Consider the following 15,361-nt stretch of genomic DNA (forward strand, 5'->3'; position numbering starts at 1 on the left):
TAGGGTTTGTTTTAGTGTTTATTTTTGAGAGGGAAAGAGAAAGAGAGACAGAGTGCGAGTGGGGGAGGGGCAGAGAGAGAGAGGGAGGCACGAAATCTGAAGCAGGATCTAGGCTCCAAACTGTCTGCACAGAATCTGACATGAGGCTCGAACTCACAAACCATGAGATCATGACCTGACCCGAAGTAGGACACTTAACTGACTGAGTCACCCAGGCGCCCCTATAATGAATATTTTTTTTAATGTCATTAAATGTTTTCCCAAGACCTGTTTTTTTGTTTTGTTTTTAAATGTGTATTTAATTTTATTTGTTGCCTTTTTTTGTTTTTGGCCTATTAGCATTTTTTAATTGCCTCTGAACTAAACTTGCTCCATACCCAGGTATAGCAGTTTCTGACATTTGTCCAGGACCAAGACATGGGTTTGTTTTTGTTTTTTTAATTAAATTAAATTATTTTATTTACTTATTTTTTAAATTTATATCCAAATTAGCGTAGTGCAACAGTGATTTCAGGAGTAGATTCCTTAGTGCCCCTTACCCATTTAGCCCATCCCCCCTTCCCACACCCCTTCCAGTAACCCTCTGTTTGTTCTCCATATTTATGAGTCTCTTATGCTTTGTCCCCCTCCCTGTTTTTATATTATTTTTGCTTCCCTTCCCTTAAGTTCATCTGTTTTGTCTCTTAAAGTCCTCATATGAGTCAAGTCGTAGGATTTTTGTCTTTCTCTGACTGACTAATTTCACTAAGCATAATACCCTCCAGTTCTATCCACGTAGTTGCAAATGGCAAGATTTCATTCTTTTTGATCGCTGAGTATACTCCCTTGTATACATATACCACGTCTTCTTTATCCACTCATCCATCAGTGGACATTTGGGCTCTTTCCATACTTTGGCTATTGTTGACAGTCCTGCTATAAACATGGGGGTGCATGTGTCCCTTCGAAACAGCACACCTGTATACCTTGGGTAAATACCTAGTGGTGCAATTGCTGGGTCGTAGGGTAATTCTGTTTTTAGTTTTTTGAGGAACCTCCGTACTGTTCTCCAGAGTAGCTGCACCAGCTTGCATTCCCAAAGACATATTTTTTAATGACCACTTGTAAGTATGGCTTACTTTAATTATTTTATCTACTATTATAAATAAAACTATTATGAATAGTCCAGCACATTAATTTTGAGCCCCGAAATTTTGATTATTCCTTAGGATAAGCTTAAGAATTACAGTTGCCAAGAAATGAACATTTTATTTTTTTTTTTAAGTTTTTTTTTTTTTCAACGTTTATTTATTTTTGGGACAGAGAGAGACAGAGCATGAACGGGGGAGGGGCAGAGAGGGAGGGAGACACAGAATCGGAAGCAGGCTCCAGGCTCTGAGCCATCAACCCAGAGCCTGACGCGGGGCTTGAACTCCCGGACCGCGAGATCGTGACCTGGCTGAAGTCGGACGCTTAACCGACTGCACCACCCAGGTGCCCCAAGAAATGAACATTTTAAAGATGTTTGTCATATTTTGCTCTTGAGAAGGTTTCTCCCTATTTTCGTGTCTGTCAATAGTGACTGAGGGTGTCCATCCCCCATGTCCTTACTTGCACTGGACACTACTTGTTTTTCTCCATCATTGCCAGGTTCTTAGACAGTTAATGACATTTCATTGTGATTTTTCATTTCTTTTATTACTAGCAACTTTTAAATTTATATTATTAACTTCTTTTTTGAATTGCTTATTCGTTTGCCTATTTTTCAGTTTTTGGAGTTTAATTTATTTTGGGTTAATTTATAAGAGCAATTTATTTAAAATAATGTATCATTAAATATTGAAAGCAACAAAGTACGTGTTATAAAAATTCGTGTTATAGAAATCTGTAACACAAAATGAAAGTCTTCTATAAAACCCAGCTTGCTTGAAATAACCACTGTTAAAAATTTGGTGTCTATCCCAAGATATCCTTATGTAGTAAGGATTTTTTCCCTATTGTTTATCAAGTATGTTACAGAGGTATTTTCTTTTTTTACTGTTTATTTTTTGAGAGAGAGAGAGTGCGAGCAGGGGAGGGGCAGAGAGGGAGACACAGAATCCAAAGTCAGATGCTTTACCAACTGAGCCACCCCAGTGCCCCTACAGATATAGTTTCTAACTTTATATTTTGCCTTTAACATTGTTTCTATTTTAGTAATTAATGCATGTACATGGTATTATTAGAAATATGTAAATTATGTAATAGAAAAACTAATTTTATAAAATAGCTTAAGTTGATTTTATAATTAATAAGCAATAGGTATTCATTATAGAAAAACCCAGAAAACACAAAGAAGGAAAAAGGTCATTCTTAGTCTACCATTTAGAAACCGTATTTTGTGTTATATATATGTACTGATTCTGCATGAATGAGAGGGTCTCTGTATCCTTTAGTTTTTTTTTTTTTTTAATTTCTTTTTTAATGTTTACTTTTAAGAGACAGAGAGACAGAAGAGGGCAGAGAGAGAGGGGGACAGAGGATTTGAAGCTGGCCCTGTGCTGACAGCAAAGAGCCCAATGCAGGGCTTGAACTCATAAACCATGAGAGCATGACCTGAGCTGAAGTCAGACGCTTAATTGACTGAGCCACTCAGGTGTCCCTTTAAATATTTTTAATAGAATATTTTATTGTTGTTATTAGCCCCCCCAATATATATTGACTCAATACTGTCACCTAATACACAAATTTTTCCATTTGTTCCACAAGTCTCTATAAGCTGCTTCTCCACCTCTCCCTCCCATTAGGATCAATCGATGTGCATACATTGTATTTGGTTGTCTTGTCTCTTTTTTGTTTATTTTTGTCTTGTCTCTTTAAACTCTTAATCTGAAACAGTCATCCCACCTCTCTTTTGTCTTTCATGACATTGACATCTTTGAAGAATACAGTGTAATTTTCTAGTGGAATGTCCCATATTCTGGAATTGTCTGATTGTTTCCTGAAGATTAAATTTAGATTAAATATTTTTGCAAGAATACTACATTGATGATGATGATGTGTATTTCCTGTGGCATCACATCAGGAGACACATAATGTGCAATTATTGGTGATGGTTGGATTAATCACTTGGTAGATGTATCTAGTGTATCCAGTAGATCTCTCTATTATAAAGGTACCTCTTCCTCTTTGTAATTAATAAGTAATTCATGGGGTGATGCTTTGAGCTGATAGGAAAATACTAATCCTCAAAGAACATTTACTCAGTGACTTTAGCATCCATTGATAAATCTTGCCTGAATAAATTTTCACACTACTGATTATAAAATGGCGACTCTCGGGGCACCTGAGTGGCTCAGTCGGTTGAGCATCCGACTTTGACTCAGGTCATGATATTGCGGTTTGTGAATTTGAGCCCCACGTTGGGCTCTGTGCTGACAGCTCGGAGCCTGGAGCCTGCTTTGGATTCTGTGTCTCCTCCTCTCTCTGCCCCTCCTATGCTCATGCTCTATCTCTCTCTGACTCTCAATAATAAATAAACGTTTAAAAAAATGGCAATTCCCTAATTCTCTCATTCCTTCTACATTTATTTGCAGACCTTATTTTGTAAAGAAGAGATTTTTTTTCTTTCCTCACTTTTTAAAAGTTTTATTTATTTAAAAAATTTTTTTTAATGTTTTCTATTTTTGAGAGAGACAGAGTGTGAGTGGGGGAGGGGTAGAGAGAGAAGGAGACAGAATCTAAAGTAGGCTCCAGGCTCTGAGCTGTCAGCACAGAGCCGGACGTGGGACTTGAACTCACAGACTGTGAGATCATGACCTGAGCTGAAGGGACACCCAACCGACTGAGCCACCCAGACACCCCTAAAAGTTTTATTTGTTTAATCTCTGCACCATGTGGGGCTCAAACTCATGACCCTGAGATCAAGAGTTTCATGCTCCTCCTGAGCCAGCCAGGTGCCCCCTTTCCTTACTTTATTATTTTTTTAAATTTTTGTTTATTTATTTTGAGAGAGAGCGCATGTGTGCACAAGTGGGGGAGGCACAGAGAGAATCCCAAGCAGGCTCCATGCCATCATTGCAGAGCCTGATGCAGGGCTCAAACTCACAAACTGAGATCATGACCTGAGCTGAGATCAACAGTTGGACACCCAGCCAACTGCACCACCCAAGCACCCCCCCTTTCTTTACTTTAATATCACTATGAATTCATGGATTCTTTTTTTATTCATTGTGTTATGATTTACCGTTGCCATTATTCATTTTGATGCTTGAATTATTTCAAATTTGGACAGTAGTTGCTCCTTTAGGCTGCCTCCTGTATCTTTTTGACATGTCCCCATCAGTCTTTGAGTATTTCCTTGCTGTTTGGCACAAATAATTCCGGGAACACATACTTTTCCTGCCTCAGACCTATGTTTTCCGAGGAGCCAGGTTTCTTTTAGTGGGAAATGGTATTTAGAAACCAAGGTCTGGACACTGAGGGTGCTCATTGTTGCTGGGGTTCCAGGTCCTTTTGGTGGACAGAGCTAGGAAATATATATCTCCAGTTTATACTGATCCTTCTAAGTCAGATCCACTTTACCTTCTGCATCTCTTCTTGTATAGTGAGAACTCTGGTTCTCAACTATGTGTGTGTGTTTTATATATATGTGTGTGTCCAGTTATTTTTCATGACTGCCTTATGGATAGGTCACAACGTATTTAATTTATTCACTCAACTACAAATGAACTGGTACTGGAATGCTGAACACTGAGCAAAACCAGACACAGTCCCTGCTCTCACACAACATCTGGTCTGGTGGGAGATAACCAAATTATCATAGTAATAGGTATATAATTACAGAATGAGATGAGTACTTTGAAAGAAAGCAGAGTGGTTCTAGGAGAATATATGAACAAACAATGCTGATTGAGCCTGGTGACTTCAGCTGCATGAGTCCTGAAAGAAGAATGGAAGGTGACCAGATGCAGGAGGGTAAGGGAAAAAAAGGTCCTTCCAGACAGAACTGACCAGAAGGGAGCCCAGTGCTTCTGAGGAAGCACAAGAAGGCTGGAGGCCAGGGGAATTGTGAAGGAGGAAAGGCTGGGCAGTAACAATAGAGACAGCTGGCATTCATTAAGTGTTATCACATGCTACACAGAGATTTTATGTAATCTCCATGAAGGCCTTGTAAGATTGATGCCATTTTTTTCTTTCTATAATTTATTTATTTTTTATAATTTACATCCAAGTTAGCACACGGTGCAACAATGATTTCAGGAGTATATTCCTTAAGCCCCTTACCCATTTAGCCCATCCCTCCTCCCATAACTCCTCCAGCAACCCTCTGTTTGTTCTCTGTATTTAAGAGTCTCTTATGTTTTGTCCTTCCCCTGTTTTTATGTTATTTTTGCTTCCCTTCCCTTATGTTCATCTGTTTTGTACTTTGAAGTCCCATATGAGTGAAGTCATATGATACTTGTCTTTCTATGACTAATTTTGCTTAGCATAATACCCTCTAGTTCTATGCCCGTAGTTGCAAACAGCAAGATTTCATTCTTTTTGATTGCCCAGTAATACTTCATTGTGTGTGTGTGTGTCTTCTTTATCCATTCATCCATCGATGGACATTTGGGCTCTTTCCATACTTTGGCTATTGTTGATAGTGCTGCTATAAACATTGGGGTGAATATGCCCTTTGAAACAGCACATCTGTATCCCTTGGGTAAATGCCTAGTAGTGCAATTGCTGGGTCATAGGGTAGTTCTATTTTTAATTTTTTGAGGAACCTCCATACTGTTTTCCAGAGTGGCTGCACCAGCTTGCATTCCCACCACCAATGCAAAAGAGATCCTCTGTTTCTGCATCCTCATCACCATCTGTTGTTGCCTGAGTTGTTAATGTTAGCCATTCTGACAGGTGTGGGGTGGTATCTCATTGTGGTTTTGATTTGTATTTCCCTGATGATGAGTGATGTTGAGCATTTTCTCGTGTCAGTTGGTCATCTGGATGTCGTCTTTGGAGAAGTGTCTATTCATGCCTTTTGCCCATTTCTTCACTGGGTTATGTGTTTTTTGGGTGTTGAATTTGATAAGTTCTCTATAGATTTTGGACACTAACCCTTTATCTGATACGTCATTTGCAAATATCTTCTCCTATTCCATTGGTTGCCTTTTTAGTTTTGCTGATTATTTCCTTCACTGTGCAGAAGCTTTTTATTTTGATGAGGTCCCACCCAGTAGTTCATTTCTGCTTTGGTTTCCCTTGCCTCCAGAGACGTGTTGAGTAAGAAGTTGCTGCGGCCGAGGTCAAAGGGGTTTTTGCCTGCTTTTTCCTCGAGGATTTTGGTGGCTTCCTGTCTTACATTTAGGTCTTTCATCCATTTTGAGTTTATTTTTGTGTATGGTGTAAGAAAGTGGTCCAGGTTCATTTTTCTGCATGTTGGTGTCCAATTTTCCCAGCACCATTTGCTGAAAAGACTGTCTTTATTCCATTGGATATTCTTTCCTGCTTTGTCAAAAATTAGTTGGCCATACGTTTGTGGGTCCATTTCTGTGTTCTCTATTATGTTCCATTGATCTGAGTGTCTGTTTTTGTGCCAAAGATTGATGCCATTATTAACCCCAGTGTACAGTTGAGGGAACAGGTGTTGAAAGTTCTATCATTGGCACATAGTCACATAAGTAGGAGGCAAGAGAACTTGGATAGGAGAGCCTTCACTCTTCACTGCTTCCCTCTTTCACCTTCTGAGGTCAGTCCTTGTGGGTTCTTGCAGGCTATAGAAAAGATTTTGGATCCCAGCTGATACACTCAAAGACTGATTATGGATGTTTCAAAAAGATAAAGGAGGCAGCCTGGAATGACCAAATTTGAAATAACTTGCACATCAAAGTGAATAACAACAATGACGGATCATGACATAATGAATATAAAACGAATCCACGAGTTCACAGGAATATTGTATTAAAGAGAGGGAAAGAGGAAAATCTCTTCTTTACAAAAGAAGGCCTGCATATAGATGTAGAAAGAATGAGGGAATTAGGAAATCACCATTTTAGTTTTTTTAAAGTTTATTTATTTTGAGAGAGAGAGTGGGGGAGAGTCAGAGAATTTCAAGCAGGCTCTGCACTGTCAGTGTGAAGCCTGATGAGGGGCTTGAACCCACGAACTGTGAAATCATGACCTGAGCTGAAATCAAGAGTTGGACACTTACGCGACTGAGCCACCCAGCCTCTCCAGGAAATCAACATTTTATAATCATCAGGCAAAGGTTATTAATAGATGCTAAAGTCACTTGGGTAAGTGTTCAACTTGGAAGCTGAATTGCTATGTCCTGGAATATGCCTGGGTTTTTTTTAATTTTTTAATTTTTTTTTTTATTTTTGGGACAGAGAGAGACAGAGCATGAACGGGGGAGGGGCAGAGAGAGAGGGAGACACAGAATCGGAAACAGGCTCCAGGCTCCAAGCCATCAGCCCAGAGCCTGACGCGGGGCTCGAACTCACGGACCGCGAGATCGTGACCTGACTGAAGTTGGACGCTTAACCGACTGCGCCACCCAGGCGCCCCGCAATATGCCTGTTTTGATTTTTGATACAAACATGCTTTGCATTTTTTTATGTATTGAATATAGGAGTTTTTTGGAATGCCTAGTATATGGGGTTGCAAGTTCTGGAAAAGTGTTCTTCCTGCAGAGCCTTTTCTCTGTAGCACTTCTGCAACTTGACCTTGGCTAAAGTTAGCATTTGAAGGGATTCTTGACCATGACAGGTTGTGGAACGAAGGGGGTTGGTGGCTTTAATAGTGCTCTGTGGGGCGTCTGGGTGGCTCAGTTGGTTAAGCATCCAACTTCAGCTCAGGTCATGATCTCACGGTCTGTGAGCTTGAGCTCCATGTTGGGCTCTGTGCTGACAGCTCGGACCTGGAGCCTGCTTCAGATTCTGTGTCTCCCTCTCTCTCTGCCCCTACCCTCCCCCCCACGCTATCTCTCTCTGTCTCTGAAAAATGAATAAACCTTAAACATTTTTTTTTAAATAGTGCTCCGGACAGATAATACATAGAGCTCACATTTATGAAAATATTTACTGAAGTGATTGTGGGAACTTCCATGAACAACAAAAGCAAATTGACAAAATGTAGTCACCCCAAGATGAGACCAGAAAAGTTCCCGTACAGTATCTTTCACCTGTTTTTTTTCCAGCAATTTCTGACTCTTTGTTCATCATCAATTTTAATTTTTGATTCCCTTAAGATGAGTACAACCTGGTGAAAGTCACAGAGCTGGTGGAGGCTGTATATGGTCCATACAAACCTTACCAACTGAAGTATGGCGACATGGAAGAGAAGAACGTCCTCATCCAGATCAGCGCTGTGCCCTTGGTAATGTCATAGTACTGCCGGTGGCCATCGAGGAATTATACGGTTTGCCAGCCACGGGGTTGGTGAAGTGGGGAGGTGGCATCAGGTGTGCAAAGAGTGGGAACAGGTGTGCAAAAACAGGCTCTTAATTACCTTGTGGGGTTTTCAATCAAAGTGTAAAATGAAACCACAGATATGCTACCAATTTTCTATTTAAAATCTCAAGTAAAGGTCCAGCAGAATGAGAGACTTAATTCTTTTGGGGATAAGTTGATGATCTCCCTGATTTGACAAATTCTTATTATGGCAGTCTTTTGTCTAAGGAATATATGGAAATGGGCACAGGAACTGTACATTCATGGACCCTGCCCCAGGGGCGGGTTTGCTTGTGCGGGCCTCCGAGGGGAATAGAAGGCATTCCCATTACAAATATTAAGGTTATCTAGCATGAGGCGAGTTGACATTTAAGAGTAGATCTCACACTAGTTAAACTCTGCTGCTTCCTGCCATTTTTCTGTTTTCCAGGGACATGCCTAGAAAGTCCGTTCCGCCTCAGTTACATTCTTGCCCCTGAAGGAAGCATTTTCCTTTTCCTACATTCTTCTGGAGTGTCTGATATGGAGAATTTGAATTCTAGCTTTAGAGCCAGGGGGGAGATGCCATCTTAATCACAGAAAAAGAGGAAAGAGATGAAAAATACAGGATTTTGATCCTGCTTTTCTGGCAGGAGTTCACATGTGTGATCTCACGGGCCACGTCGATTTCCTCCCCTTGGGTCAGGCTCCCAGAGGGCTGTTGCCGCTTGGCGCTGTGTTTCTGCCACCTGACTTGGGTGGTTTTACCACGGGCGAAGGGGTTTGGAGGTCTCCTCCATCTTAATGTTGTCTATTCATTTGTTCTCGAGCCTGAGGCAGCTTTCGTTTGTCCATATTTGCTGACCAGGAGCACGGGGAGGTCATTGACTGTGTGCAGGAGCTGAGCCACTCTGTGAACAAGCTCTTCGCTCTGGCTTCTGCAGCTGTTGACAGATGCATCAGATTCACCAATGGCCTCGGGACCTGTGGCTTGCTGACAGCACTGAAATCCCTCTTTGCCAAGTAAGGCTGGGGTGTGGGGACAGGGCCGGCTACTCCGGAGGGCGCTCTCTGCCCCAGTTGAAAATGCGTGAGTTCTGTGTTCCTCCTGTGAGCCCTGGAGAAGCACCTGAATGGCCATGAATTTGGCAATGGCTAAATAAGATATGGTATATTTGTACAAGGGAACTCTATTTGGCAGTTACAGTATTAATAGGGCTACACATATCAACATTGATAGAGTTCATTGAGTGAAAAAAAAAAAAGCAAGTTGCAGAATCCTATGTAGAGTCTAATACAGTATGTGAAAACAACATACAAAAAATAGGGTATAATTTCCATAGCAGGGTTCAGCAGACTTTTTCTGCAGAGGGCCAGATGATAAGCATTTTAGGCTTTTGGACCTTATGGTCAATAGAAACTTCGGTAGATGACACATAAATGAATGGGCATGGCTGTATTCCAGGAAAATTTCACTTACAAAATAGCCTAGAGTACCAATCCCTGTTCTGGATCTTGTTTTGTTTTTTTGTTTTTTTTTCCCATGCTTTAACATACATTGTATATTCCTGTAGAAGAGGTGTCAACAAACTCTTAACACATGAGCCAAATCTGGCCTGCCTTCTGTTTTTGTAAATAAAGTTTTATTGCAACACAGCCATGTCCATTCCCTTATCTATGGTCTATGAAGGTAGAAGTGAGTAGTTAGAGCAGAGACCTTGGGACCCTCAAAACCTAAAATAATGGGACCTTAGCAGAAAAAAAAGGTTTGCTGAGCTCTAATGCCTGGAAGGTTAGGCCACAAACTCAAAACATCTGCTTTCTTTGGGGAGATAGCGAAGGAGGGAAGGACTAGGGTGGTATTCATAGAGGATTTAGCTTTATTTGTTATTTTCTGATTTTTAAAAAAGCATATAGTCATACATTTCTTGTGTAGCTAAAAATATAAAAATGAGAGAAATACATCATGCTAAGTGAAGGAGGTCAGTCACAAAAGACCACATGCTGTATGATTCCACCTGTATGAAGGATTGAAAACAGGCAAGTGGGTAGAAACAGAAAATAGATTCTCCCCTGGCTGAGGAGAGGTGGACATTTGGAGGAGATGGGGGTTCAATACCAAAAGATACAGGGCTTTTTTTTCAGGTGATGAACATGTTCTCAAGTTGATCGGTGATGGTCACACAGCCCTGTGACTACACTAAGATCACTGGATTGTACTCTTTTTTTTTTTTTTTTTTAATTTTTTTAACGTTTATTTATTTTTGAGACAGAGAGAGACAGAGCATGAACGGGGGAGGGTCAGAGAGAGGGAGACACAGAATCTGAAACAGGCTCCAGGCTCCGAGCTGTCAGCACAGAGCCCGACGCGGGGCTCGAACTCACGGACTGCGAGATCATGACCTGAGCCGAAGTCGGCCGCTCAACCGACTGAGCCACCCAGGCGCCCCTGGATTGTACTCTTTAAATGGGTGAATTGTGTAGTGTGTGAATTCCATTGCAACAGAGCTGTGGAGAGAAAGAAGAGGACACTAAATCACGCTGAGTTAGGAACAAGTGAGCAAGCAGCATAAGGCTGGATTTTCTGACCCGTGCAGTTGAGGCATGAGGGCCCTCAGGTCGGTCTGCTCCAGTCTCCCACTTAGAGACAAATATGTTCTTAGGCTCTCCAAAGACCTTCCTTGGTTAGCTTGTTCTAGAATGAAGTCACCCTCAGTCTCGAGAAATTTTTTTTTTAATTGAACTGAATGCTGTTTTCCTGTAGTAAATTTTAGGGGAGCTTTTGGCATTCCAGAAATACTGGGCACGCCCCTGTGAGCTCTGAGGTCCGTGGTGCAGTGGGCAGTTACCACCTCCGGAGGGCAGCTCCCAGTGTAGACGTTAGGGCTGCCAAGGACCCACGCCCTGCTCTCAGACAGAGGTGCAGCCAGGTGAGCCCAGATGCGTTCACTTTTCTAAGAAGCATGAGCGACAAGTCTAATCAGACAAAACCACTTTCTGTCTCCAGCACCAGCCAGGACTTTGTGGATGGAAAGAATTTTGTATCGAGATATAAAAACGTTACTATAAAATAACAAAAATAATGCTGTAGAATAATTTTTTAGAATACAAAAAAGTATTAAAAAGTCAAAATCTTCTTCCCTTCCTTTCTACCCTTAGTCCTTCTGCTCAGAAATACCCACTCTTGCACATTTTGCTTTTACTCTTTTAAAAGAAGATGTCAGCTGCCTGGGTGGCTCAGTCGGTTAAGCGTCTGACTTTGGCTCAGGTCATGATCTCACGATTCGTGAATTTGAGGCCAGAGTTGGGCTTGCTGCTGTCAATGTGGAGCTTGCTTTGGATCCTCTGTCCCCCTCTCTCTCTGCCCCTCCCCTGCTTGCGTTCTCTCTCTCTCTCTTTCTTTCAAAAGTAAATAAAACATTAAAAATTTTATATAGATAAAAGATTTTTCAGCTCTTCCCTCTGTAAAGAAAAATTTTTTATCAACCTTAACTATTATTTTTTTTTAATTTTAGAGAAGGGGGGTGCCTGAGTGACTTGGCCGGTTGAGGTCTCTGACTTCGGCTCACTGTTCCCATTTGAGCCCCCATTCCCACTTGCTGCTGTCAGCGCTGAGCCTGCTTCAGATCCTCTGTTCCTGACCCCCCGACCCTCCCTGGTTCACATTTTCTCTCTCTCTCAAAAATAAATAAAACATTAAAAATTCTTTTTGGAGAGGGAGAGCAGGAGTGGAGGAGAGGAGCGGAGGGGGAGAGAGAGGGAGTCTTAAGCTGGCTCCACACTCAGTGTGGAGCCCAACTCGGGGTCCGATCGCACAACCCTGGGATCATGACCTGAGCTGAAATCAAGAGTTGGATGCTTAACTGACCGAGCCACCCAGGCGCCCCTCAACCTTAACTACTGTATCTTGAGGGACTGGGTTTATTTAAGGAAGTTCCTCTCTCTTATCCCCTGCCCCTTTCAGCTCTCGTGAGTGATATTTTTACTTCCAGTTCTGTTGGTTATTTTGGTTACTTCATTAAAAAAAAAAATAACAGGGGCACCTGGGTGGCTCAGTCAGTTAAGCGTCCGACTTCGGCTCAGGTCATGTTCTCTTGGTTTGTGAGTTCGAGCTCCGTGTCGACCTCTGTGCTGACAGCTTGGAGCCTGGAGCCTGCAGCCTGCTTCGGATTCTGTGTCCCCCTCTCTCTCCGTCCCACCCCTGTTTGTGTTCTGTCTCTCTCTGTCTTTCAAAAATGAATAAACATGGGACGCTTGGGTGGTTCAGTTGGTTGGGCGTCTGACTTCGGCTCAGGTCATGATCTCACAGTCTGTGAGTTCGAGCCCCGCATCGGGCTCTGTGCTGACAGCTCGGAGCCTGGAGCCTGCTTTGGATTCTGTGTCTTGCTCTCTCTCTGCCCCTCCCCTGCTCACGTTCTGTCTCTCTCTGTCTCAAAAATAAATAAAACATTAAAAAAAATTTATTAAAAAAATAACATAGATCTATATTAAAAATTCAAACTGTATATAGGGTATGTGGTGAAACTAGGTCCCCTCTAGAAGGGAAGATTTTGAAGCTACCCCAGTAGCTGCTGTTTGTAAAATTCGGGCAATCAGAGTGAAGCTAACTGGAGCAGGGTTGGGAGGGGACATCGTTCAGTCATGGGGAGGGCATTAAGGACAGCAGGGGCACATGGGGGAGGCTAGAGGGGGCTGGCCTAACTTGAACTAGGGTAAAGCCATAGGATAAAGCAACTGAGAAGGGGTTTCAGAATCAAGGGCTTCCCAACTACGACAGGAGTGTGGGCTTTGTGGTCGGAGCCACCTGGGCTTAGCCCTGGCTCTGATGCTTACCGGTTGGGGCCTCTGGGAGCTTCGGTGTCTTTTCGCTGAGTAAACTGAGGAGGCCATCTTCATGGCAGTTGTGGGTATCAAGTGAAAGCATGTATTAGAGCCCCTAACACAGCGACTCTTACATGACAGGGACCCCCAGGAACATTTACTGTGAGAGAGAATCGGAAAGTTTGGGAACAAATGTGACAAAACTGTGATGTGGTGAACACTGTGGCCGATGGACACCCCCTCCCCCAGTACTCTACTGCCTACTCGGCCTCCCAGAATGCTGTCCTGAGCTCCTGCAGAGCAAGGGCCTCGCTGCTTGGCATGCTCCTTTAAGACTTTTCCATCATAGTGCGGGGCGGTGGCACAGTCGGTTAACCTCCTGCGGCTGAAGCACAGCCGTGTTCCTCAGCGTCCCTCCTCCCGCCCTCCCCCGTCTGTTGGTCCTTGAGGCCCGTCCCCCTCCCACAAGGACTGACAGAAAGCTGTCCCTCCTCTTAGTACAAAGGGGAGGTGCCGTGGGTGGATATCGGTTTCATGGCTCTCCCCTCTAAAGCCTCGGGCCCGTGTCCAGGGGGCCGCGGTGTCACTTGTAGTCAGCGCAGAGGTCTGAAGCAGTTTCTGCTGCCTGTGGCCTTTCTTTCCCCCACACCAGCTTGCTCTTCAGGCCTGTGCCCTGGGCGTCACATCCCACTTTCCTCGCTTCGAGCTAATGCTTTGGGGAGGGAGAGAGGTCACGCTTCTTGTGAGGGACACAGATGGCCTGGGTTTTCAGGGAGCCTCGTGGTTTCCAGAGAACAGGACCTCCCCTGACCCTTTCCTGATACGCAAGGATCTGCACTTGTTCGTTCGTTTTCCAAGAGCTGTACGCCCTCAAAGGCACCACCACCCCACATCAGCTTGCATTTCCTACTTTCTGGGGAACTTTTGTGTATATTACTTCGTTTATCTTATTTTATCATCACGGCAACCCTGTGAGGCAATTTAGCAGACGTCATTAAGGATGAGGAAGCTGAGGCCCAAAGACACCCACACACTTTGCCAAGGCCACACTGCCAGTCTGGCATTCGTTCGGGAACTGTTCCCAGGTGTCTCTTTTATGGCCAGCCCTGTGCTAATTTCTGGGGGAACGGTTATGAGCCACAAAGGGATAGTCCCTCTTCTCCAGGAGCTTCCAGCCTAGTGACAGCACGTGCTTCGAACACACACGTGAAAGAAGCTGTCTGGTTAAACCTTTCCCATGAGGGAAAGCATGTGGTATACAGCAGGAGCAAACAGCAGTCTGATGAGGGAGGGTCTTCAGCTTTGAATCCAGTTTCGTGCTCCTGTGCCATTAAAGGTGGGCTCTCGCCTGCCATGGAGCTTGGCTGCTTAATCTAGATTTGGGGGGGGAAGAATGCCACAGAAGTACCGGGGACTTTGGCGAGCTGCTTTATGGTGTCCTCGGTGATAGTCAGGTATCCTAGAGGGACGGTGATGTTTCAGGACAATTCTTTGGGCCAAGGAGTAATTGACCAGCCCCACCTCTCACCTGTCCAGTCACCAGAATCTTCATCTTAGTGGCTCTCCCCTTCCTTATCTTGAGCATCTCCCTTAAAGCTGCCCTTCCAGGTGAGAAAGATGGTCCTGCCATACAGAGGAGACCCTTCTGTGGTCAGAGTTCATAAGCAGTCGGACTGCTCAGCCAGCAGGAGCCTCTACAAAACGGTCTTGAGGTCCTTGGCCATTTGTCCAAAGCCACGTAATTCCAAGCGTCTTCAGATATGAGTTGACGTTGACATCCCCGTCTGTTTTGTTTTCTTTCCTCACAGGTACGTGTCCGATTTCACCAGTACTCTCCAGTCGATACGAAAGAAGTGCAAGCTCGATGATATTCCTCCCAACTCACTTTTTCAAGAAGATTGGACAGCTTTTCAGAACTCCATTAGGTAAAATGAGGGCTGTGATTTTATTTTTTACTTAAGAGAGAGATAGTTGTGAGTCGGGGACAGGGAGAGTAGAGGGAGAGAACCTTTAAAGTTTTTTATTTATGTATTTTGAGAGAGAGAATGCAAACGAGTGGGGGAGGGGCAGAGAGAGAGGGAAAGAGAGAGAGAATCCCAAGCAGGCCCTGCGCTGCCAGCGCGGAGCCCGAAGTGGGGCTCACACCCACGAACCGTGAGATCATGACC

The 15,361-nt window shown here is 43.5% G+C and overlaps 1 protein-coding gene across 1 annotated transcript in view; it reads left to right on the forward strand.

Annotated features, from left to right (window-relative positions):
• Positions 1-15,361, forward strand: part of COG7 (component of oligomeric golgi complex 7) — an 88,229-nt gene that overhangs the window by 39,620 nt on the left and 33,248 nt on the right. The window contains exons 8-10 of the mRNA XM_040458770.1: positions 8,192-8,319; positions 9,241-9,395; positions 15,002-15,118. Coding sequence (XP_040314704.1) covers positions 8,192-8,319; positions 9,241-9,395; positions 15,002-15,118 — 400 coding nt within the window. The remainder of the gene's footprint in view (positions 1-8,191; positions 8,320-9,240; positions 9,396-15,001; positions 15,119-15,361) is intronic.

This window comes from Herpailurus yagouaroundi, unplaced genomic scaffold (assembly GCF_014898765.1).
Source record: "Herpailurus yagouaroundi ecotype Mexico unplaced genomic scaffold, PumYag 222, whole genome shotgun sequence".
In the NCBI taxonomy this organism is placed as follows: domain Eukaryota; kingdom Metazoa; phylum Chordata; class Mammalia; order Carnivora; family Felidae; genus Herpailurus; species Herpailurus yagouaroundi.